Source organism: Capra hircus, chromosome 19, assembly GCF_001704415.2.
Source record: "Capra hircus breed San Clemente chromosome 19, ASM170441v1, whole genome shotgun sequence".
NCBI classification, from domain to species: Eukaryota; Metazoa; Chordata; class Mammalia; order Artiodactyla; family Bovidae; genus Capra; species Capra hircus.
In genome coordinates, this window is record NC_030826.1 from 5,277,121 (window position 1) to 5,303,718 (window position 26,598).

At 42.0% G+C, this 26,598-nt stretch overlaps 1 protein-coding gene across 7 annotated transcripts in view; it reads right to left on the bottom strand.

The window, feature by feature from the left end:
• Positions 1-26,598, bottom strand: part of MMD (monocyte to macrophage differentiation associated) — a 51,379-nt gene that overhangs the window by 17,708 nt on the left and 7,073 nt on the right. For 4 of the 7 annotated variants that reach the window (XM_018064078.1, XM_018064077.1, XM_018064080.1 and 1 more), the window contains exons 2-6: positions 25,106-25,187; positions 20,080-20,240; positions 16,562-16,636; positions 14,870-14,971; positions 12,375-12,444 (exon numbers count right to left, since the gene is read on the bottom strand). In XM_018064078.1, the coding sequence (XP_017919567.1) occupies positions 12,375-12,444; positions 14,870-14,971; positions 16,562-16,636; positions 20,080-20,240; positions 25,106-25,187 (490 nt within the window). Of the gene's footprint in view, positions 1-2,091; positions 4,037-12,374; positions 12,445-14,869; positions 14,972-16,561; positions 16,637-20,079; positions 20,241-20,785; positions 20,805-21,146; positions 21,319-25,105; positions 25,188-26,598 lie in introns of those variants that run through there. The other 3 variants (XM_018064076.1, XM_018064081.1, XM_018064082.1) reach the window with 3 other exon arrangements.

Here is a 26,598-nt window from a genome sequence, read left to right on the forward strand (position 1 = left end):
GTATGGATGTGAGAGTTAGACTATAAAGAAGGCTGAGTGCTGAAGAATTGATGCTTTTGAACTGTGGTATTAGAGAAGACTCTTTAGAGGCCCTTGGACTGCAAGGAGATGGAACCAATCAATCCTAAAGGAAATCAACCCTGAATATTCATTGGAAGGGCTGATGCTGAAGTTGAAGCTCCAGTACTTTGGCCACCTGATGAGAACTGACTCATTGAAAAGACCCTGATGCTGGGAAAGATTGAAGGTGGGAAGAGAAGGGACTACAGAGGATGAGATGGTTGGATGGCATCACCGACTTGATCGACATGAGTCTGAGTGAACTCCAGGAGTTAGTGATGGACAGGGAGGCCTGGCGTGCTGCGGTCCATGGGATTGCAAAGAGTCGGACACAACTGAGCGACTGAACTGAACTGAGCATGTGAAGAGGCCACAAGAAGAGGCCTGAACCGTACAGACCTATACAGCCATTAGTGGCAGTCCTGAAGCAGGGGAGAGACATCCTTATTCTTTCAGGGGGATGACGCTGGTAAGCGTGGAGGATGAGCTTGTCTGTTGAGTGTGACTGGTGGCGGGTACACGAGGAAGTGGCTACAATAGTCTGAGAATCGCTATCTAGGGCTTTGTAGGGAGCCGCAGTGTGAAATGGGGTGAGGAATCAGATCAGGGAGCTGGGCTTGAGGTGAAGGTGACAGCTCTGGCTGCCTAGTTGAATCTGGGGGGTTGGGGGGTCCAGTCAGAGAAATGAAGGATGTACATGGCTACGGCCATGCTATCAACCAGGATAGGATATTTCAGAGAAATGGGTTTGGTGGGGGAATGAAGATAATGACCTCAGCTTGGGACTGGGTGAGGAAAATGTGCTGGAGGTGGGTAAGAGGCAGTTGATTAGAGAGGTCTGGCCTTCAGAAAAGTTTAGGCTGGAGGTACTGATAAGGATTGATGCTTTAAAATTGGGGTGTTAGAGAAGACTCTATAGAGTCCCTTGGACAGCCAGGAGATCCAACCAGTCCACCCTTTAGGAAATCAGTCCTGAATGTTCATTGGAAGGACTGATGCTGAAGCTGAAACTCCAATACTTTGGCCACCTGACGTGAAAAGCTGATTCATTTGAAAAGACCCTGATGCTGGGAAAGATTGAAGGCAGGAGAAGGGGACGACAGAGGATGAGATGGTTGGATGGCATCGCCGACTCGATCGACGTTGAGTTTGAGTAGACTCTGGGAGTTGGTGATGGACAGGGACGCCTGGCATGCTGCTGTCCATGGGGCCACAAAGAGCTGGACACAAATGAGTGACTGAACAACAACTGATAAAGAAGGAGATACACAGAGTGAGCAGAGGCTCCAGGAAGAGATGAGGTTACCCTGGTGGACTAGACAACAGAATTCTAAACAAAACCTCAAGACACCCAATCTTCCAATAGATTTGACAGAGGTTTGCGTGAGGGTTTACTGAGGTTCTAAACTGTGTGAAAATTGCTGTCTTTTCCATGTGTATGCTGACGAATTTTCAGTTCAAGTTTTTGATCCATTTGTTCTTGCTGACTCTGACAATGCTGTGATGCAAAGTGAACAGGAGGCTTCAGAACTGGAGAGAACCTGGGTTCCTGTCCCAGCTCCCTGAATGAGCACGAGGCAGGTAAGCCTGACTGTTTCCTACCCTGCAGAAGAGGGAGAATGAAATCCAGCACTCAAGAGTTGTTACTCACTTACAGTATGTGTCTGCTTGGTAACAAAAAAGCGTTTAAGTTCAATCTTACAGGATATTATATAAACTAAACCAAAAGGCTTCTCTGGGTAACATCATTTATAAAATTTATAATCCTTAGGCCCAGACTAGCATATTTTAAGCTGAAAATATGCTTTAATGTTTGCACTGGTTCTGGCAATTCAATTATTAAAAAGTGGACTAGGAAATTGTAGATGACAGGGTACATTTGTTTTTCTTCCCATCCTGACTTTTCAAAAAAAAAAAAAAAAAAGAGAGAGAGAGAAAAAAAGGCTAGTATACAAATTACATATGCTAGATGAGCTCAGGCGTTCAAAAATGCATTATCATTTTCACAGTCATCTAATTTAGAGACAGTGGAACAAGTCCAAGTAACAATTTTATTTTAGTCTACAGCACAATTTTTTTACATACACTTTAGTGGTTTTGACAGTGGTACTTTTCAGCAGACTTCAAATGAATCGATGAAAGTTAATATACTTAAAATTAAATATACACAAAAAACAAGAGGCATCCAGATGTTCAGAACCATGCAGAAGGGATGGTCTGGTTGGTGTTTTCACTGGTACCTTGCCTATTTGGGGTTGCAGAGAGTCGGACACGGCTGAGCACCTATCACTTTCGCCTATTTAAGAATTCATCAGCAAAAGGCAGTTCTGTTCCTCATTCCCATATAACTTACCAAAGTCAGAGTTCTAAACGTACACACACACAAAATAAACCTTCCTTTAAGGCTACATCAGTACAAAATTTCAATGAACTGAATTCAATATACAGTCAACCTAACAATTCCAGTGATCATACCCAATCACTAGAAAACAGGCAATATCAGCACCGGATCTAAATGCAAGGTTATTTATTAAAATACCAACAGGAGATTAACCAAAAAGCAACTAATATGTTAATCTTAATATAAGACATTGAAGAAAAACCAAAAATAATATATTAAATATCACTCCACTGAGCCAGGCTATAACTGATGGACAACAGACACATGAGTTTGTCAAACAGTGCTTTAAATACTTCTCTGTGATAAAAAGTGTATCAGGAGATGCAAAGGAAAGGTAGAAATGTGAATTTATCTATTTAGTTCCACAACTTAAAATGACTATCAAACTGATAATATAAAGCTAAGTGACAATAACTTAACCACTGGGCACCAGGCAGGCATAACCGCTATTCACTGTAATTCACAGCGCTCTTCAGGAGTGTTCCGCGGATGGCCAAGCCAGCAATCCTGTCTTAATATAGACTGGATACTTATCCTCTGTGGGAAAAGACCCTGAAGAAGACATGGCAAAGGCCTAGAGAAAAAGTTCAACCTTTTGAAAAAGTTAGTGATATCAAAATGCTTTTCTATCACTGGGAAACCAAACTAGGTCAAATATGCGGCCCAAAGCAGCACAGAATTCAGAGTCAGAGGTTGGCAGGAAAGTTTTGGAAAACTTGCAGTTTTTAAAAATTGGCAATTTCTCCATGCTTAATAAAACTATCAGAGAAGAGGTATAATGTTTGTTCATTTGTGGAATGTTGACAGATTGCTGCAAAAATTCACATGAATGAAGAACCGCACAGATGCGCTTCAATGAAGTATTTTTTAAAAAATTTACAAAAAACTGAAGTTTCTATTTAAAAAATAACCACGTATGCCAAGATGAAACATGGTAAAAAGTAGTGTAAGTTCTAGTCATGATTCTTTAACAGCTAATGGGAAAGTGATAGAAATCATTTTCTCTTAAAAAGGAAGTTTTGTTATTGCACTGACTTTTACAATCTGACCTAGTAATTTAGAAAAATCATGTAGTAAAATCTGTAAAATTAAAATACAAAATTCTGGTTTGTAAACATCAGTTGGCCAAGTCTCTCCAGAGTCCTTCATGATAGTGGAATGGAATGAATAATTAATTCACTACCTTATTTACTTGCTGTGAGGGGGAAAATTCCAGAACACAGCTTTCATATTTTCACAGTAATTATATTCAAAGATATAAAGAAAGTCAGTGCAGTTGTCTTCTTTTCTTTCTCTGTGCAATTTTCAGCTCTTATCCCACTCCTAAGTGCCATAACTGAAATAATACTGGTTTGGAGACCTAGTACAGATTGGTCATAAATGTCGCATAAAGTCTGTAGGACTTCGGTAAAGATATTTCCAAATGGCATAGTAATGCACTGCAGCTGCCGTGGCCACAAACAGGTGCCAGATGGCATGGGCAAATGGAATGATGCCATCGCTCTTGAAGAACACAACTCCCAGGCAATAAATTAAGCCCCCACAGGCAAGTTCCTGAAGTCCATCCGTGTTGTTCTGTCAACAGAGGAAAAAAAATGAAAAGGTTTTGATGTTACTCTGATATGACAGCTAAATCCATCCCTGCAAATGCCCCCTAAGCCTCCTGATTTTCCAGACAACAAAGCAGCCCTGCACAGACAGAATCCTAATCTGTAAACATGAACTACACTTAAATCAACCTGGATTAACCTCTGAATCGGCCGTCTGGATCTCACCAAGCAATCAGGTTATAGGTTCCATGGCAAAAAGCAGCACCTTCTGCTCATCTATAGCTTGTTTAAGCAGACGAATCGCATCTAAAGTGAACGGTCATTCATGTAATAAAGTACAGTCCTTGGCTTTCATCTTTCCCTTGGGGAGCCTTGTTCCCTACTAAGGTACACCCAAGCTGCTCTGCTTATAATCCACAGCGCCAGCACGGTTTTCACTCCTTTTGTCTTCCTCAAACTCTGTTCTACACTAATCGCTTTTCTCAGACTCCTCTGTTTCTGTGAGCTTGTGGCTTCCTTACAGCTGACATGGCCAGAAGGCAAATCATTCCTAGGAGTGACCTCTGAGATCATATAGCACAATACAGTTCCTAACCTTCTAGATGCTCCAGGCCTTTTTGTCTTTGTGCCTGCGAGTTTTTTAGCTCAGCAGGAAATTAACAGTCAGTTGTGCTTTAGCACAAAAACGAGACGTTATACAGTACTCTTGGTTTTCAAAGCCCTTGACTCATCTACAAGATGAGACCGGGCTGTGTGATGGCAGGCGAAGAGAACAGAGGCAGGGCTCAAGATGCTGATGGACGAACTTGCCAGGGTTTCTGGAGACCAGAACAGGGAGGTCTCCCGTTCCTCAGGGTGAATGGGAACCTATGGCAGCTCAAGGTCAGGCCTTGATAGGGACAGTGGTGTGGGTGTTCTGGAGGCCTGGGCCCTGCGGCTGCAGCCCTGGCAGCCTTGGAGCAGGGCCCGGCGCAAGTCCCACAGGGGACGGGGGGGCCCTGGTACGTGGGACACAGAGCCAGGCGTGAAGACCCAGGCCGGGGGCGAGGGCCAGCCCCGTCTTCAAAATTCACATGGGCACCAGGGTGTTCTGCAGGACCAAACAGCGAGGAAGGAGACTTCTCAGACTGCTCCTTAACCATCAGTCAGATTTCATTTTCTTTAAAAGGTAAAACATAGCAAAACAAAACACCAGACACATTTATTATTTCCTAGAGGTTATAGAGCAATTAATATCCATCAATAAGAGTACATCATGAGAACGCTGGGCTGGAAGAAGCACAAGCTGGAATCAAGACTGCCGGGAGAAATATCAATAACCTCAGATATGCAGATGACACCACCCTGATGGCAGAAAGTGAAGAGGAACTAAAAAGCCTCTTGATGAAAGTGAAAGAGGAGAGTGAAAAAGTTGGCTTAAAGCTCAACATTCAGAAAACGAAGATCATGGCATCTGGTCCCATCACTTCATGGCAAACAGGTGGGGAAACAGTGGAAACAGCGTCAGACTTTATTGTTTTAGGCTCCAAAATCACTGTAGATGGTGACTGCAGCCATGAAATTAAAAGACGCCTACTCCTTGGAAGAAAAGTTATGACCAACCTAGATAGCATATTCAAAAGCAGAGACATTACTTTGCCAGCAAAGGTCCGTCTAGTCAAGGCTATGGTTTTTCCAGTGGTCATGTATGGATGTGAGAGTTGGACTGTGAAGAAAGCTGAGCGCCGAAGAATTGATGCTTTTGAACTGTGGTGTTGGAGAAGACTCTTGAGAGTCCCCTGGACTGCAAGGAGATCCAACCAGTCCATCCTAAAGGAGATCAGTCCTGGGTGTTCATTGGAAGGACGGATGCTAAAGCTGAAACTCCAGTACTTTGGCCACCTCATGTGAAGAGTTGACTCACTGGAAAAGACCCTGATGCTGGGAGCGATTGGGGGCAGGAGGAGAAGGGGATGACAGAGGATGAGATGGCTGGATGGCATCACCAACTCAATGAATTTGAGTGAACCCTGGGAGTTGGTGATGGACAGGGAGGCCTGGCGTGCTGTGATTCATGGGGTCACAAAGAGTTGGACACAACTGAGCAACTGAACTGAACTGAATAATAAAAAATGCCCTGTGTACGTCTATTAGGGACATTTTCCTTAGAGAGGGTTAGGTTTTCCTAATGGAGGGTTAGGATTCTTATAGGAGCATCTGACCTCCAGTGAAGAGTCACTGATCTAACACAGCCTCCTTAGAGATGAAGAGACTAAAGTCAGAGAGATAAGTACTGCTTTATCAACTTTCAAAGAACCAGAACATGGTTAATCTTAAAAGCAGATTACGTCTGCTTCATTATCAACGCCATTACTGTGTTTCTGTATCCCTATTAAATGTTTGAAACATTCATTTAATCTTCACAATCCTAAATTAGGTGTTTTTATCTCAACTCCACAGATGAGAAACCTAGAACACACAGAGGATAAATAATTTACCCATGGCCACAGAGCCTTTAAGTACCAGAATCAGGATTTGAATCAAGACCAAGGTGTTTTGTTTCCTGAAGTCACATTCCTTTTTCAGGGAGGGAGGGAGGTCTTTTAAAAATTGATGATTCATTTATATAGTGTAATGTATAGATATTAAGTGGACTGTAAGGTTTTGTGAAATGCACACTTCTATAAGATGATGCTGTCAAAGTGCTGCACTCAATATGCCAGCAAATTTGGAAAACTCAGCAGTGGCCACAGGACTGGAAAAGGTCAGTTTTCATTCCAATCCCAAAGAAAGGCAATGCCAAAGAATGCTTAAACTACTGCACAATTGCACTCATCTCACATGCTAGTAAAGTAATGCTCAAAATTCTCCAAGCCAGGCTTCAGCAATATGTGAACCGTGAACTTCCAGATGTTCAAGCTGGTTTTAGAAAAGGCAGAGGAACCAGAGATCAAATAGCCAACATCCACTGGATTATGGAAAAAACAAAAGGGTTCCAGAAAAACAGCTATTTCTGCTTTATTGACTATGCCAAAACCTTTGAATGTCTGGATCACAATAAACTATGGAAAATTCTGAAAGAGATGGGAATACCAGACCACCTGACCTGCCTCTTGAGAAATCTGTATGCAGGCCAGGCAGCAACAGTTAGAACTGGATATGGAACAACAGACTGGTTCCAAACAGGAAAAGGAGTTCGTCAAGGCTGTATATTGTCACCCTGCTTATTCAACTTCTATGCAGAGCACATCATGAGAAACGCTGGGCTGGAAGAAGCACAAGCTGGAATCAAGATTGCCGGGAGAAATATCATTAACCTCAGATATGCACATGAGACCACCCTTATGGCAGAAAGTGAAGAGGAACTAAAAAGCCTCTTGATGAAAGTGAAAGAGGAGAGTGAAAAAGCTGGCTTAAAGCTCAACATTCAGAAAACGAAGATCATGGCATCTGGTCCCATCACTTCATGGGAAATAGATGGGCAAACAGTGGAAACAGTGTCAGACTTTATTTTGGGGGGCTCCAAAATCACTGCAGATGATGACTGCAGCCATGAAATTAAAAGACACTTACTCTTTGGAAGAAAAGTTATGATCAACCAAGATAGCATATTCTAAAGCAGAGACATTACTTTGCCGACTAAGGTCCGTCTAGTCAAAGCTATGGTTTTTCCAGTAGTCATGTATGGATGTGAAAATTGGACTGTGAAGAAGGCTGAGTGCCGAAGAATTGATGGTTTTGAACTGTGGTGTTGGAGAAGACTCTTGAGAGTCCCGTGAACTGCAAGGAGATCCAACCAGTCCATTCTGAAGGAGATCAGCCCTGGGATTTCTTTGGAAGGAATGATGCTGAAGCTGAAACTCCAGTACTTTGGCCACGTCATGCGAAGAATTGACTCACTCGAAAAGACTTTGATGTTGGGAGGGATTGGGGGCAGGAGGAGAAGGAGACGACAGAGGATGAGATGGCTGGATGGCATCACTGACTCGATGGACGTGAGTCTGAGTGAACTCCCAGAGCTGGTGATGGACAGGGAGGCCTGGCGTGCTGCAATTCATGGGGTCGCAATGAGTCGGACACGACTGAGCGACTGAACTGAACCGAACTGATGTAACTCATATCACCCCATCAAGATACACAAATATCCTAACACTCCAGAAAGTTCTTTGGTGATCCTTCCCAATACTAGATAACCCTTTCCACTAAGGCAACCGCTGTTCTTGTTGCTATTACCACAGACTAAGCCTCTCCATTTGAGAACCTCACATAAATGGAATTATACTGTATGTACAGTTTTGCGTCTGGCTTCTTTTTTGCTCAATATAGTATTTCTGGTGCTAGTGATAAAGAACTCGCCTGCCAATGCAGGAGATGTAAGAGATGCGGGTTCCATCCCTGGGTCAGGAAGATTCCCTAGATGAGAAAACGGCAACCCATTCCAGTATTCTTACCTGGAAAATCTCATGGACAGAGGAGCCTGGCGGGCTGCAGTCCATGGGGTTGCAAAGAGTCAGACACGACTAAAGCGACTTAGCATGCAAGCGTGCACATGTAAGCATGCGGGTGCTAAAGTCATTCATTCCTATTACTTAGCATTTTATTAAGTTTAAAAACATAATTTGTTTATCCTTTCCATTTGGGGGCTATCATGAATAAAATTTAATACTTTGTTTTACAAGTCCTTTTGTAGATACATGTTTTCATTTTTGCCGAACTATAAATGTGTGCTTAATTTTATAATAAACTGCTAAGCAGATTACCAAAGTGGTTACATTTTATATTTCCAAAACAATGAATCGAGGCTCTAGTTAGTTCACATCCTTGTTGGTGTTTGGTGGCGTCAGCCTTTTTAATTTAACTATTCAGTATGGTGTGGTGGTAAGCTATTAATTTTCATTTCCCTGATTTCCGAGATGACTGGTGACACTGAGCAGTTTTTCAAGGGTTTACTGGATACCTGTATCTCTTTCTCTTTTTATTATTGATTTAGAGTGCTACAGTGTTTGGTACACATCCTTTGTCAGATACATATAGAGAAGGCAAATAGTTTCTCCCAGCCTGAGGCCTGACTGTTCAAATTCATTGATCTTTTCTTCTGCAGTATCCCATCTGTTGTTAAATTCCTCCAATACATTTTTTTTTCAACATATAGTTTTCAGATCTAGGATTTTCATTAGGCCCTTCTTGCTTATCTAGCAATATTTATTTAGATAATGGATGCTAAGAGTACAGATTTTGTTGTCTTCCAAATGTTGAGTTTGTTCTGTTATTTACTTACTGGAAGATCAACGTTTATCCTTTGAGGTTTCTGGGCTTTGTTACCGGAGTGCCACAGCTTTATCTAAGATGTGATCTTGCTAGGGTCAATGGAATACTTGTTTTGCTCTGTGTGGTCTCTCCTCTCTGGCTGGTTGGAACTCTGGGGTCTCCAGTACTGGGCTCATTCAAGAATATCCACTTACTTCACAGCCTTTCAATAGCTATCTGCAGCTAGCGTATGCAGCATCTTGCCCAGCACAAATGCAGCTTAGTATTTGGGCAAGGGCACAAGGAAATCCCTTTGCAGATTTCTGGAGACTCTTCTCTGTGAAGCTCCCTCATCTCCAGGACCCTGCCCCAGCCTGGGGAGCTGAATTGCTGGTTTGTTTCCTCCACCCAGATGGCTGCTCCTGGACTCCACTTTCTTTCACTGTAGTTTGGAAAGCGTTCCAAACAGGGAGAAAACTGCAGTGCATTTGAAGCTCATCTTTTGGTTTCTCTCTCCTCAAGGATCATAGTCCTATATGTCTGTGTCCAATGCCAAAAAATTGTTGTTCATGCACTTTACCCATTTTTTATAGCTCTTTGGGGCAGAAGGGTAATTCTGACACTCGTTACTCTGACTGCAACACCGAAGGTTTGAGTCTTCCTCATCTGTGCTGCTCCTGTTCCTTCAGATGCCTGTCTGGTTCCTTCTGACCTGGTCTCTGCTCACTGGTTTCATCACAGAACTCGTGTCCCCTGCACGGTCACACCCCTCACACGTCTGTGCACATTCGGACGCTCCTGCTTCCCCGTCCCCGGGCCTTCCTCCACGCTGGGTCCATCTCCGCACCACGTGTGCCACTCCTCCGCCTCTTGGCTCCCGTCTGTCCTTCTGAATCAGCGTGAACAGCATTTCCTTGGGTATTCTGTCAGTCCCTCCCAGAGCAGGCTGCACTTTCCACAAAGCCTTATAAAACTTGATAGCTGCTTCTTATTTTATATGAATTGTATTTTTCTGCTTGATTCTAAGTTCTATCAGGGCAAGGGTGGGGATTTTCCTGTTTGATTAATGTGAACAGTAGTCACCTGTTATTGTACCACTTGAAAATGTCCATGAAAGATTTACACTAGTAAAAATACTGGATAAACTTGTTTTTACGATACCCAGAGGGAATTTACTTGAAGCTTCACTCTAATGATTAATAATCCATCAACACAGACCTTGCTCTGGGTGTCCTCAATTGCCTTCCAAGCAGATTTTCTCACTTCTGTCTTTCACCTCCCTCCTCTCACCATTCCCTGATGCCTTTACCAACTAAAGTGAAAGTGAAAATGAAAATGAAGTCGCTCAGTTGTCTCCGACTCTTTGCGACCCCGTGGACTGTAGCCCACCAGGCTTCTCCGTACATGGGATTCTCCAGGCAAGAATACTGGAGTGGGTTGCCATTTCCTTCTCCAGGGGATCTTCCCAACCCAGGGATCGAAACTGGGTCTCCTGCATTGCAGGCAGACGCTTTAACTGCTGAGCTATATATATTTTCGGTGCAAGGTAAATTACTAAAGCCATGATAAATCTCATATCTCAAAGAACATATCTCGTTACAATCTCATAAAACATACCCCTTGAAAAAACACAAGCAAACATAAATCCTGAATCTTTTACAGGTATTTTTGTGACCAGGGCAAGAACTATACACAGCAAAATTCTTACAAAGTGCCTGTGAGCTCAGGAGTGAAATTACAGGTACATTTCTAATCCTTGCAGGCTAAGAAGAGAGTTCAACTAAACAAACCATGACTTCCTTAATTAATACAGTAGCCAGTGCCCCAAAATGCAGACTATAGACTGGAAATACATAAGCTAAAGGCACAGGTGAGCAGTGGGTGGGATTGTGAGGTCGTTGCGTTACTATTCCAAACTGACAAATACACATGGATTTCTCAACACTGGTTAGTCTGACTCCTACAGGTAATGCCACATTTTCACTCATTAAAGTCCCCAAAGGAAAATTTCAAGCAAAGTTAAAAAACAAACAAACACACACTTTCCTGGGAAACAGAAATAATACGACTTAAAAGCAAGTGAAAGGAAATGTAAGAGTGAAGGGATTCAAGAAATATCCAATAAAATGTTGAGCCAAATGACCTTTTGAAGTTCTTCCAATGCTTAAATTTTAAGAAGTCGTTAATTTAACTGTTTACAATAGCCAAGACATGAAAGCGACCTAAATGTTCATCAACAGAGGAATGAATAAAGAAGATGCGGAGCACATGTACAATGGAATATTACTCCACTGTAACTGAGTAGTATTTTTAATATTACAAGCCATTAAAAAGAATGAGATAATGGCATCCGCAGCAACATGGATGGACCTGGAGATCGTCATACCGAGGGCAGTAAGTCAGAGGAGAAATATTGTATGACATCCTTTATATGTGAAAATGAAACAAATGAACTTATTCACAAAATAAATACAGACCCACAGACTCAGAAAAGGAAGTTATGGTTGCCAGGAGGGGAGGATGGCAGGAAGGGACAGTGAGGGAGTCCGGACTGGCATGCACACACTGTTATATTTAAAATGGACAACCACAAGGCCTTCCTGTACAGCATGGGGAAGGCTGCTTGATGTCATGTGGCAGCCTGGACGGGAGGGGAGTTTGGGGGAGAATGGATACATGTGCATGCAGCGGTGCTCTGCTGTGCAGCTGGAACCATCACAGCATTATTAATTAATTATACTCCAATATAAAATAAAAAGATTTTAAAAAAATTTACCCTTGTCCATGAATTTAGGTTTAAGACACTAAGTAACTTAAAAAATTCCCACCTTCACATTATCTCACACCTCTTTGGGTAAAGGGTGGGAGTTGGGTGAATAGAAAGGTTATCCCAAAGAACAAATACAGCAGATTACCATATGGAAGAAGACACTTGGATATATAGCTTTTCCAAACTATAGACAGCAAGGAGTGCAAGTTGTGGCACTTTGTAATTTATATATTTTTTCTTTTGAGTCTCTAATAGGCATATTATAACTTCAGAAATAAAAACTAGAGATTGTATCTATAGACATATTACAAGTCACAGTGATTGGAAAGAAAATAAGGTGAAATAACTAAATTATGAAGAAACTTACCATTGATGTTACCACCAAGGCAGGAGAAAAGCCCATTGTGAGATAGAAAAAGAGCTCAATCACCTTATACCTGCAGAGGAGAAATGTGTTAATATAATTTATCTATTCCTACAACACTTAAACCATTTCCTTACCATTTTTTTTTCTTTTTTCTTCTGAAATACAAATGTAAACTCTTAATGAAATATATTTCATTTCTAATGAAATGTATTTTCCCTACAGGAGACCATTAAGCCTCTAACTGAAATACTGTAGTTGAGTACAACAATGAACTAATATTTCTTTCAGGATTGTTGTTGTTTAGTCATTAAATCCTATCTCACCCTTCTGGGACCCCATGGACTCCAGCCCTCCCGGCTCCTCTGTCCATAGGATTCTCCAGGCAGGAATACTGGAGTGGGTTGCTATTCCTTTCTCCAGGGGATCCTCCTGACCCAGGGATTGAATCTGCGTCTCCTGCATTGGCAGGCGGATTCTTTACCACTGAGCCCCCAGGGAAGCCCTTTCAGGATTGATAAGGCATCAAATTCTACATGCTGCATGGAAAATGTTCTTTGCCCAAAGTTATCACTGAATCCAGTTAACCACGCACTTTCCCTTTCTAATCCCAGTGTTTGCCTTCACCATCATTCCAATTCATCACTATAAGATACTGAAATTATGAAGCTGCACAAAGAATAGCTTGGCGCCTCCTCTATCAGTGGCAAAGGGATGGGAGCGTTAAAGAACTAAGGGAATGTGTTTCTGATTGTCTGTTTTTATCTGCAGAAACTCTGCACAAAATTTGTTAAGGCTCATCACCTTAGATGCAGATTACTTGAAAATGCAAAAAAAAAAAAAAAAAACCACTGTACTGAAATTCAAGTTATATTTATGCCTAGTCAAACTACACTTTAAGTTTCTCGAAGGCAATGACCAAAGTATATTTACGTTTGGATCTGCAGGGCCTAGAACAGTATGTGGCACCATTTAGGTTTTCCCTAATACCTGCCAAACCAAATGGCCAAGGGTGACTCGCATCTCATTCTTAGTGTTTTGTACTCAAAGTCCACCGGGAAGTAATCGTATCAGGGAACTGGGGAAGAATGTGGGTTTGGTTTACATCAGAAGGCCTGAAATAGGGGAAAAAACAGTTGTCTTACTTTACTTCCTATTTTATCCAAGGGTATAAATTAGGGGTTTGAGTCTGAGAAGCAAACTGTTCCCTTGGATATATATATATATAATGCATAACACCACTCAGAATTGCTAATTATGGTCAGAAACGCACTTAAGTGAATTTCAAAGTTACAGAGAAGTTAGCTAAAACTACTATTTTCTTCTGAAAAGAGAAAACAATTTATTACTTTGTGACAAGCACGTTATATTCAATTCTGAGGGCCATTCTGCCAAAAACAATAGATAAAGAATTTAATAAACTGTCTCCAAATAAATGATCTCATGGTTGTGAGTTTCTCAAGCTCAGGCATGTGAAATGATGGAAAGAGCCATGGCATAGGAACTAGGCCGCCGGGGTCCTAATTCCAGACGTGTCGCTGACTTCATGCGTGTACTACATGTTCTCAGTTTTCAAGCATGAAGCAGAAATAGATGACTTGAAGGTCTCTTCCAGAACTAAGATGCTAAATTTCAATAAGCTTTCTTTTTATATTGCTTCACACACCAGGACCTTTGAGTAACAGGTTTAAAAAAATGTGTTCCATGCTGAGGATACTAAGAGCAATGGCACCCCACTCCAGTGCTCTTGCCTGGAAAATCCCGGGGATGGAGGAGCCTGGTGGGCTGCAGTCCAAGGGGTCGCTAGAGTCGGGCATGCCTGAGCGACTTCACTTTCACGCATTGGAGAAGGAAATGGCAACCCACTCCAGTGTTCTTGCCTGGAGAATCCCAGGGACCGGGGAGCCTGGTGGGCTGCCGTCTATGGGGTCGCCCAGAGTTGGACACGACTGAAGCGACCTAGCAGCAGCAGCAGCAGCAGCAGCAGCAGCATACCCTTCCAAACGTCCCCCTTCCCAGGAGTCCTAGGTTGGAACAGCCTCTGGGTCCCTAACTAGGTTAAGTGTTATGCTGGGGGCTTAATGTCGATTATCTCCAACCTTCCTAGAAACTTAGAAAAGCAGCTATTTTTCTCATGTGGTAACTGTAAGTCACAGAGGGTCCGGCTAGTGTGCAGATACGACTAATCTGGCTGAGGATGTGAAGTGAAGCCTGGCTCATTCCAGAGTCGGAACTGCACTGCCATTGCAGACGAGGGAGAAGGCGACTTTCTCTTTTAGCTACATCATGCGTTACACAGGTACCGTTCATTTGTCTGCAGCAATCTGTCTGCCAGTGATAAAGAGCAAATGGTTCTGAAGATTTGTTAAAACAATATATATTCTGTTTATGTATTTCTACTATTTTGAAGTGCAAATGTAAAGTAAATCATACAGTAATGTAGGTAAAATTTAGGAAGTTAATTTTAAAGGTATTAAATGTAAATTATTTTCTCTTACTTTTCATGGTAGAGAAATACATAAATGGTTCCTCCAGCTGCCATGAGCCAGATAAACCAACGCATATGAGATGCCAGGGGTCCAAGTTCACGGAGATTTAACCTAAAAATGTAAACATGACAACAGAGAACAGAAGTGATAAATGAAAGGAATTCATACAACCTGTGTTTTCCTCTAGCCCTGAAAACTGAGAGAGAAAGTACGAGGATAAGACCAGAAAGAAAAAGCGCTCACCATGTGGTGGAGGTATTTGGGCAACTGGGGTCAAATTAATAACTGAAAGATAAAATTGTTGTTCAACCTTTAAGACTTAGAATCAGTTCCAGTGTGGTTTAAAACAGAACCAGCCGAAAGGAGACACGGGGAGGTGAGCCCCAGCGCACCGCGACCCGTGACTTTCCTGATGAGGCGGGCTGCTGCAGAGGCCACTCGCCTTCTCATTCTGGACTGCATCCCCGAGAGCAGACTGTTTACCAAGATTACTGAGAACAAAACCCTCAACCGGATCACACACACGCACACAATGGACACCTACTACACAGACCAAGTATCTCTGCCAAGAGAAAACGTCAGAAGAATTAGCCCAACATATGTCATGCGAGATATTTTGCTAGAATTTAACCATGGACTCCTGTGAAGCCTGAACTTAAAATGCTACAAATTCATCTGTACTAAATTCAGATTAAGAATAGAAAAAAATGTGATTCTGAATGACTATTACTACAAAATTAATATTTCCAAATGGAAAAGGTACCATCTGCATATCGAAGACTTACATGTGAACAAACTGTTTACTGTAATATTTGTTTCCTCAGTCTACATTTAAATTTTTTATTTATTTTAAATTGAGGTATACTTCACAAAAGCCTCCAAGTATCCTCGCTCCAACATGATGCAGACCTATAATTTAGTAACAGGTACTGGGGAGAGACATCACTTACTTCTTACTACAACACATAATTAAGTTTCTTTTGAATGATGGATGCCACATTAGTCAGAATCCAGAGACTGGCTGTTTGTAATGACTATGGTAGTTGATGGCATAATATGAATTTCCGAGTGGTTAAAACTGGACCATACCGTGGTAGCGGAAAACTAATTTTTCTTTAATTATGGATTCAAAACAGCAAAAGACTCTATCTTGTCTATACCAAAAAGACAGGAAGAACCAGGACACTGAACTGAACACCAGGCATTTAAAATAGCTAACTAATTAGGCTAGCTCTCTTATTCATATAGCTGAAGAAACGAGAGACGCACTCCATTTATAGTAGCTACTGCACTGTGAAGACAAGCAGCATGAATTTCAAAAGTTAGCTTGTTTTCTTTACATATATATTTATAGTGTTTCCATTTAAACAATTAGATGTCCAAGTATTCTGAATAGCAGAAGCAGAGAGAAAGAACATGGAAGGCAAAGGGAACGTATTTCCAAAGTGAGCATGCTACCTGCACACAGCTTTGTAGCACTTCTCTCAACAGTCCAGTGCAGACATGTATTCTGAGCGTCAGCAACATTCTCTCCTTAAAATCTGCAATCTGACTCCAGCAAAGCAAAACGGGAAAGGAAAAAAACCCATGTCTGTATGCTTTTGGGGGTGGGGGGCAGGGACAGGAAGACAGGAGGGAAGAAGGACTGAGAAGTCTCTCATAAGACATGCTGTCTTCAGAAAGAGAAAAACTGTATCTTACCATGGAGCGTAAGACGCAGCGATGAAGAAATAGATGACCATTCTATCACACATGTGAAAGCAATGCTCCACTGTCCTGCGGGGGGGAAACGCATTAGACAAGTTTTCAGAAAATTTTAAGACTGGAAGTAGGGGTTATCACTCTGCTATGCCACCACTGCCACTCTTGTTCTTAGTTCTCATGGCATACATGAATGGGCTTTCAAAGTCACACGGCCTTTTTTTAATAAGATGAAGCCACAAATAAAAGCTTTATTATTAAATGACACATACCAAAGATCCTCTCCAAATAAGAACCCCACAACAATCAGAAACTCTGGAAATTGTTAAACAATAACAAGCAAAATCTGTGCTTTCTGATGTTTTCCATTTCTTTTAGATCTTATCTAACAGGAAAATGAAGTTCCCCGAGGGCAGACCACCTCTCAACCCCTATCATGGTGCAGGGCACAAACCCGTGAGGGCTCAGGAAAATACTCCCTAAAGCCACAGTCTTTTTAGAAGGTCTCTGAAGCAGCCTTTACTCCAAGTACCTTAATGCAGACAGTAAGTTGCAATAAAGCAAATTTAGAAACTAATTTAGGAACAGCAACGATACAAACAAAGGGGCAAAAAAAAAAAAAAGGTTATCTGCTGTCAAGAGGGTAGCCACCTGTGCTTCTAAGCAAGTTTTCTCCTTCTACAACTGGAGGGTCAGGAAGTGTACAACGATCTGGCTCCCTGAGGTCCATTCACAGAGCGGGTAAGACAGGATCTGCCCTTCACTGAGGGAACGTAAAAAGTACAGACTCACTGCACTGTCTTTAATCCACTTTCACCCAAGTGGTGGACACGACAGCTTGGTGGTTCACCAGCATTAGACTCGCTTCACCACACACACTGCGGTGGCCAGGGCGGGCCGAGGGTGTTCAGCCAGTCAGTGCTGGTCACTACGCTAATGTCCTCAAGCCTGACTGCCTTTCAGAATCGCCCGAGTCACAAACTCCAGGCCAGAAGATCCTGACTTAAGAGGGCTAGAAGATGAGGCAGAAGGTGGAGGGAAGAGGGGAATCTCTTAACTGCTTGGACGACTGTGATTCTGAGCCAGCTCTGAGGCCTTGCTAATTCTGCTTTCCAGACGGTGGCAGCACCCAAAGTCAAGCTGCAGCTTGTTCAAGACCCACCCCCCAGGGACTGCCCTGCCGGCCCAGGGCTGAGACTCCATGCTGCCAGCGCTCAGGGCCCGGGCGCGAGCCCTGGCGTGGGAACTAGACCCCCCCCGCCACAACTAAGAGTTCCTCTGTGGCAGCGAACACCTGGTGCCGCCAAAAAAATAATAAATAAATAAAATATTTAAAAAATAAAACCCCACCACCCGCCTGACACTCACCCTCCTCACAGGTAAAACAGAAACAACAACATCTCTATCAGAGTATGTATGAGCATTAAATGAGACCATGTAGCCATGTGATTAGCACAGCACCCAACACATAGTAGGTACTTAACCAATGCTCATTCCCTCCCCTCTTTTACTTAAATTAAGGATATACTGGGATATTTTTAAGAATGCAATTAAAATAAATAAATTAAAAAAAATTAATGCAGAGCAAAACTCCACCCATAGCTTAGGATTCCAGCAGTGCTATTCCAAGGTTCAAGAGAGACTGGTTTCTCTCACACCTTCTTCCCAGGCCTTGGCAGGGAGCCCCTGAATGCTGAAGCAGGTACCTGCAACTCTTTTTACTGATTCAGAAATCTAAACAGCAAAGCCAAGTCAGACAAGGCAATCGCAGGCAGTGCACTGTGCCAAAAAGATAATGAAGTGCTCTGGCCTCCGCGACAGTGTGTCCTCAAGAGTCAGGACAGGTACTTTTGAGGCTTGCTTCTGAGTGTGTCCCAGGGCTCCATCATGATTTAACGCTGTGGTTTTATTTTCAGCTCAGGGAACTGTCAGCTTCTGGGTGAAGGTAGCAGACTACAAACTGTAAGCAATAACGTGAAGGGTGTGGTGGAAGTAAACCTCAGGACCGGAGTCAGAGCACCTGGGATGATCAGATTCTGCTGGTATCAATGACTCGGGCAAGTCAGGACGCTTCTCTGGGTCTCAGTTTCCCCAGGTGAAAATGATGGGGTTTGGTTTAGATGTTCCTTAAGGATGCTTCTCAGAGAAGGCAATGGCACCCCACTCCAGTACTCTTGCCTGGAAAATCCCATGGACGGAGGAGCCTGGTGGGCTGCAGTCCATGGGGTCACTGAGGGTCAGACACGACTTCACTTTCACTTTTCACTTTCATGCACTGGAGAAGGAAATGGCAACCCACTCCAGTGTTCTTGCCTGGACAATCCCAGGGACAGGGGAGCCTGGTGGGCTGCCATCTATGGGGTTGCCTGGAGTCAGACACAACTGAAGTGACTTAGCAGCAGCAAGGATCCTTCTGGTTTTAAACTCTGATCTTTAAATATGAGGAAACTAACAATCATCTCATCACTAGCAGAATCCCAAATCCTGCTTTTAAATAAAGCCTATCTTTTTAATGTTAGATTGTCCAAATAGCTTGAGATTTCTTTGAACACTCTATAAAACCAAAAATTACCTTCTAGTATTACACTAAATCACTTTAGGTCTGTTCTAAATCCTCCTTTCTGGCCCTTAGGGGTTGTGTGAGTCCATTTCATAAGCAACTAAATAGTGTGCTCTACCTCTGTAGTTCCCCAAACTAACTCTTTTTACTCAAAGGATGATTGCTTTTATGTTCTTCTTGCTGGGAGGTGAGGGACCACTGTATTCTTTGGAAAGCATTTAATAGCTAATAAGCCAGCAACATATGTGAGTTTTGTTTGAGTAGATACACTGGATCCAATTCTGAAAGCTGAACTTCGCAGAACAGTAACCCGAGCTGTAATATACCTGCAGTAGCGGCAGTGATTCTAATTTTTAGTCATCCTCACATGCATCATCTCATTCACCCATCACTACAGCCCACCAGCTGGGCATTACCATTCTCGTTTTAGTGATGAGGAAACTGAGGCTACATGAGGCTAGGTTGCAGGGCTGGGACTGAAAACCCAACTGATGAATCCAAGCCCAGGGTCCTGCCCACCACCCTGCAGCTGCAGTGCAGAACAGGCGTCAGGGTTCCACACTGTCAGTCCTAGGGAAGCAATGTGGGTTTGTTTGGTTGTTGGCTGGTTGGGTTTTATTTCAGCTGTGCAGCAAGGCTTGCAGGATCCCTAATCAGGGAATGAACCTGGGGCTCCAACAGTGAGGGTGCAGAGTCCTAACCAGTGAGCTGCCAGGGAATTCCCAGCAATGTGGTTTTGTCTGTCTTCTGATCAAAGATGCGCTTTTAAAAGATACACATGGGGGTCCTCAAACTCCTTCCAATCCACAGAAAATTTCCTGAACAATGGGACAGCTGAGTCCACCAGGAAGGGAAATGTCCACTCTTCGCCTCAGCTGCCCAAAGCATGCCGGCATGACAGGCCAACCTGAACCAATGATTCTGTGTGACCTGTTGAAACAGCTGCCATTCATGGTACCTTAAGTGGCTTTTTTTCCATGCTACAATGTGAAATACTGTGGAAACGATGAAGAGGGCACAGAGGCCCATTCCATAAATCCAAGCTGTTATCTTTTCCCAGCAGTCATCAGAGAGCCGGTGAAGGAGGGCACTGCCCACAATGGCTGGAACAATGAGGAACTAAGAGAGAGGGAAAGAAAAATAAATATTCAGTAAAACGCTGAATTGAGAACTGTTAAAAATACCCAGGTTTATGAGGAACAACTTTAGGAAGGTCACTTTAAAACACTCATCTCCTTTCCCGGATAGTTAGAACAAGAACCAGATGAAGCTGATGTTTTGCTGTGCTGAGAACAGCTGCTGTGTTTAGGGCCCGGAGCCTTTGCCCGCAAGTGGGGACACAGTCAGGCAACAAGATTACTCAACAGACGTCCTCTATCCTAATTTTGCTACCAAACACATACCCACATTTCCCAGGGATGACTTGATCTTTAGATAGTCTTTCCCGTTTCCTCAGAGTGCTACTGAAAGCCCAAATTTCAGCAAAGGGTAACTAAATGAATCAAATCAGTGCGTATAACGCACATACCACCCTCAAATCATCTGTCCAATCCTATGTCCCCATTTCTAGTTGGGATGTCTACATTCCACCAGTTTGGGGGCTACTGTAGAATGAAAGCGGTGAAAAGGTCTTTGGGTTATCTCATTTTCTGAGATTCATTTACCTATTTGGCTGTGCCAGATCTTCCTTGCAGCATGTGAGATCTAGTTTCCCAACCAAGGACTGAACTCAGGCGCCCTGCGCGGGGAGGATGGAACCTCAGACATGGGGCCACCAGGGAAGTTCCCAGGTTATTTCATTTTTAACAGCACCTTTCAAGTAGACAAAGGTAGTCCACTCCTACAGAGTCAAATGATTTTAAGAGACTAGAATCTTAAGGGGGAATTTTGCATTTACACTATATTTTACACTACATATGGACGCAAAGTGCAAAGTCTAGTCATAACAGTATGACTAGTAAACACTTTATAATAGAAATCGACAGAAGAAATAAACTGCTTTATTAGATACCAGAATAAACATACCTGGCAGAGAATGCAAACTTTAGAAATCTCATCTACTTTTGTCTCCAACACCTGCGTTTTCTCTCTTGCGACAGAATATTAAATCCTCCAGATAGGATCAGCACTGAATTTCAATGCTGGTTACAATGGCTTAGAACAAAATGTGATAATTAAGGACAACAAAGTAAGTTTTTCATAAAACAAAATTTATTTTGAGATTATGTCCTTTCTATTTTTTTTTTATGTTAAAGTATCTTCCTGTTAATGAAAATTAGATGGAAGTTTTTTGTTTTGTCGTTTTTAGAAATTTTAATGCTCTCTGGAATCCAAAAATCAGGGATACAGTTTAATAAGTTTAATAAGATGACATTTTCTGTTCTGAAAAAATTAATGTGTTATGTTATGTCAGTTTTCCCTTAACTTTGGTTTATATAAGTGTTCCTGATGACCATCCAGGAGAGATAAACTAAAGGATTATTCAGGTCTATTTCAAGAAAATATTATTCTTAAAGGTGATCTGTGCATCTCAACAACCAAACAATTATATTTAAATGCTCAGTATTATGCTGACTAATAAGCACTTCACTGGTTACTTTTATAGGTCAGTATTTTGAAAACTATCAGGACACTATTTTTCTGACTTTTATCAGTACTTTGCAGTTGGTAAATGGATACAATGATGGATATATTCTGGAACAATAAGTGAAAGAAAAGGCCATATGAGCTGTCATTCAAACTTTGTATCCCTTATATCCTAATCCTGACCTAGATTTAAATACATACACACACATACTTATTTTCTTAAGGGCCTGTGGACAATTATCATAAATAACTTTACTTTTAGCTCTGTTAAATCCATCAGACATTCAGTTAAGAATAAAAAATGGAAACAACCCAAACGTCTATCAAAAGATGAATGGATACAGAAGGTGGGATATGTATAAACATACACACATACATACATATATACATACACACGCACATAACAGAATATTACTCAGTTCTAAAAAAATGAAATATTGCCAATTTGCCGCAATATGGAGGGACCTAGAGATTATCATACTAAGTGAAGTAAGTCAAAGAAATATATGATATCATTTATATGTGAAATCTAAAAAATAAAATAAATGAATCTATATACAAAGCAGAAACAGACTCACAGACATGGAAAATAAACATGACAACCAAAGGGGAAGGGAGTGGAGGAAGGAAGGGGGATAAGTTAGCACTATGGGATTAACAAATACACACTACTAGACAAAATAGAAAAGCTCAAATTTTACTGTATAGCAGAGGGAACTATATTCAATATCTTATAATAACCTATAATGAAAAAGCTGGCTTAAAAGTCAACAGTCAAAAAATGAATATCATGGCATCTGGTCCCATCACTTCATGGCAAACAGAAGGAGAAAAAGTGGAAACAGGGACAGATTTTATTTTCTTGGTCTCAAAATCACTGCGGACAGTGAATGCAGTCATGATTTAAGACACTTGTGCCTTGGAAAGAAACCTATGACGAATCTAGACAGTATTTAAAAGCAGAGACATCACTTTGCCGACAAAGGTCCGTACAACCAAGGTTATGGTTTTTCCAATAGTCATGTATGGATGTCAGAGTTGGACCATAAAGAAGGCTGAGACTGAAAAATAGATGCTTTCAAACTGTGGTACTGGGTAAGACTCTTCAGAGTCCCTTATACTGTAAGGAGATCAAACCAGTCAATCCTAAAAGAAATCAATCCTGAATATTCACTGGAAGGACTGATGCTGAAACTGAAGCTGCATAAGGTATGGCTACCTGATGCGAAGAGCCAACTCATTGAAAAAGACCCTGATATTGGGAAGACTAAAGGGCAAAGAACAGTGGCAGAGGATGAGATGGCCAGACGGCATCACTGACTCAACGGACATGAATGTGAGCAAACTCTGGGAGACAGTGAAGGACAGGGAAACCATGGGGTCACAAGGAGTCAGACACAACTTAGTGACTGAACAACAACAAACGAAAAGTAATCAGAAAAACGTGTATATGTATGTATATACAAAGAAACTGTCATAATATTTTAAATCAACTACACTTCAATTAAAAAAAAAGAATAAAAGATGGCTATCTAGAAAGTACAGCTAACTATCAAATTAGGCTGTGCATGACTCTAAACATTTTGACCCTCTGGTGTTGTAAAGCTCACTTCACAAAGTGTGTGTCATTAATGCAAAGACAGGGGTCAGCTCAAGTCTAAAGAATTTCGCCAAATCCTTCCTGCCCTGAGAATCTAAGCCACAGGTCCAGGGAGACTGTCCACTAGTGAGGTTACTCCAAATTTCATTACCGAAGAAGCCCTTTAATGGAATCCAGGGCAAGCATGTACAAACAGAGTAGGTAGGAACTCTTTTCTGAAGAAGCTATATTCAGCAAGATTTCAGCATTTTAATTGTTTACATGAAAATCTTTTGAGCACCTAAAGAAAAAGGACAGTGATAAAAGAGAATAACATTTTAATACCACAAATAACACTTGAATTCTACTACTATAATACGAGGGGCATGGCAACCCACTCCAGTATTCTTGCTTGGAGAATTCCACGGACAGAAGAGCCTGGTGGGCTACAGTCCATAGAGACTCAGAGAGTCGGACACAACTGAGCGACTAACACTTTCCCTTCACTTCTCTATAATACACAGAACTAATACTTGAGAAAGTTTGATTTCTGCTAAGCAATGACCAGACAGCACTGTTCCACTAGAGATCAAGGGAATCTACGAAAAACTAGTTTATTTCAGGTTTACTTGGCATCACGTTCCTTTATAGAAATCAGACTATTCTTTGCAGAAGGGGCTTAAAGAAATGAAAAGGCACAACTTGAATTCAAGCACATTTTATTCCAGTAATATTTACGTGTAACCTACCTACATATTATACTAACACTGTCTAAAATAACTGAATTAGCCTGTTCTAAACACTCTTCACTAAAGAGATAAATTGATCTACTCTCTCTCTTATCTTCAGACTATATACCAGCCACCATTTCCCCCTCAAAAAATTTCACTGGATGCAATTTTCAAAGGGAATAATGAAATCATAGATAAAAGGAAGTTTATAATGACACAAGAAAATGCCAATAAAATGAAATCCATAGGGCAACTATGAAAATACACACATAAACACAAACCCTGGGCTTCCCTGGTGGGTCAGATGGTAAAGAGTCTGCCTGCAATGCGGGAGACCTGAGTTCAGTCCCTGGGTCAGAACGATCCCCTGGAGAAGGAAAAGGCAACCCACTCCAGTATTCTTGCCTGGAAAATTCCATGGACGGAGGAGTCTGGCGGGCTACAGTCCATGGGGTCACAAAGAGTCGGACATGACTGAGCAACTTCACTTTCTAGGTAGTTTTGCTTTTCTTATGTATTCTTCAGTATTTTCCATTTTTCTTAAAATGAACATGTTTTGCTTTTAGAAGGAAGAAAAAACTGAATTTAGGAATTAAACTTTTCTTTTACAGTAAGGACTAACATCTGCTCTGAGAAGAAATGACGATCGTGGGGATGGGAAGGATGTGGCTACCTGTTTTAGGAGATCACTGAGGGGAAAGAAATCTTTCTCAGCAAATGGTGAACACTTCTTGCTAAATGAACACAGCTGACTGTCTTGAAAAGGTAATTTATTTCATTCTAGGGGTGACAGTCTTTATAAATAATTTCCTTTGGTTTTTATTATAACTAAACACTTATTTTCTTTCAAAGAAGGTCTTATCTGAGAAGGCAAATTCAGGATCAACAGAGCTGACTGTAGGTCAGAGCACTCAAAGTATCCGACAGGCTCACAGTTTCTGGTGACGTGACCTAGTACTGATACGAGGTCAGGAAAGGTCACAGGGATGGCTGAACCGGATTGACGGGGTTGAGATTAAGAGATGATCGCCCTTTCTTCCCACCAAAGCGCTCAGGAAGCACGGAAAAGGCAGGAAGCTTGTACTCACTGCATGTGTGTAACAGTTAGCAGCATGTTCGTAACAAGTTGGCTTGTAGCGGCCATTGGCAGGGGCCCGGTGGTTCATGAACCTGCAGAGACAAAGACATCCCGTGAGAAAAGCTCGGAGCGTGTAAAGAACGGTGGGAAAGCTCGTCAGAGTTTGCCTGGTCTATTCTAACTGAAGAGCTGACTGCTGGAAATACCTAGTTACTGGAACAAAACCGAAGCCACAGAGCTGTTGTAAACTGAACCAGAGCCTTGGTCTAAAGTGCATGCCCTAGTTAACCGGATTCAATATTCTTTCCGTTCATTCAAAAAAAACCTTCTACCAACCAAAAGCAAACAAAGCTCATATCTATCCCCTTCAACTGGGATACTTTAAAAAAAAAAATGGCACAACCAAATCTGAAATTAAAAAAAAAAAAATCAAGGTCATTTTCCTAAACTTTACTAATACCAGTAACCAACATTTAATGTGAATTCAATGCATTCGAAAGTTCCTATTTTCTCTCTCAAAATGTATAAAGCTTTATACATGTAGATCTTTAAATGCTCCATCCCATTATTAGCAGGGCTGCCAAACTAGTTTCCCTGTATTGCATTACCTGTTCCGGCATCAGACAGCTTAAATAAATGATACTTGGCTGCCTCCAGGCCACTTGAAACAAGAGGTTCATTTTCACCTGCATTCTTCCTGAATTAAAAGAGTTTACTTCAAAATCTAAATATGTGACCAGTGCCTGACACATTGGCCAGAACTTTCACATGTGCCTGTGCTTAGTCGTGTCTCTTTGTGACCCCATGCACTGTAGCCTTCAGGCTCCTCTGTCCATGGAATTTTCCAGGCAAGAATACTGGGGCAGGTTGCCAGGATCTTCCCAACCCAGGGACTGAACCCACGTCTCTTGCCTCTCCTGTACTGGCAGGCGAACTGTTTATCACTGAGCCACCTGGGAAGCCCTAAAGTGCATCTGTATCTAAACACCAACATTTGGCATGTGTCCCTGACCTGCCTCCTGAGAAACCTGCATGCAGGTCAGGAAACAACAGTTAGAACTGGACATGGAACAACAGACTGGTTCCAAATAGGAAAAGGAGTATGTCAAGGCTGTATATTGTCACCCTGCTTATTTAACTTCTTTGCAGAGTACGTCATGAGAAACGCTGGGCTGGAAGAAGCACAAGCTGGAATCAAGATTGCAGGGAGAAATATCAATAACCTCAGATATGCAGATGACACCACCCTGATGGCAGAAAGTGAAGAGGAACTAAAAAGCCTCTTGATGAAAGTGAAAGAAGAGAGTGAAAAATTTGGCTTAAACATTCAGAAACTAAGATCATGGCATCTGGTCCCATCACTTCATGGGAAATAGATGGGGAAACAGTGGAAACAGTGTCAGACTTTATTTTTTGGGGCTCTAAAATCACTGCCGATGGTGATTGCAGCCATGAAATTAAAAGATGCTTACTCCTTGGAAGGAAAGTTATGACCAACCTAGA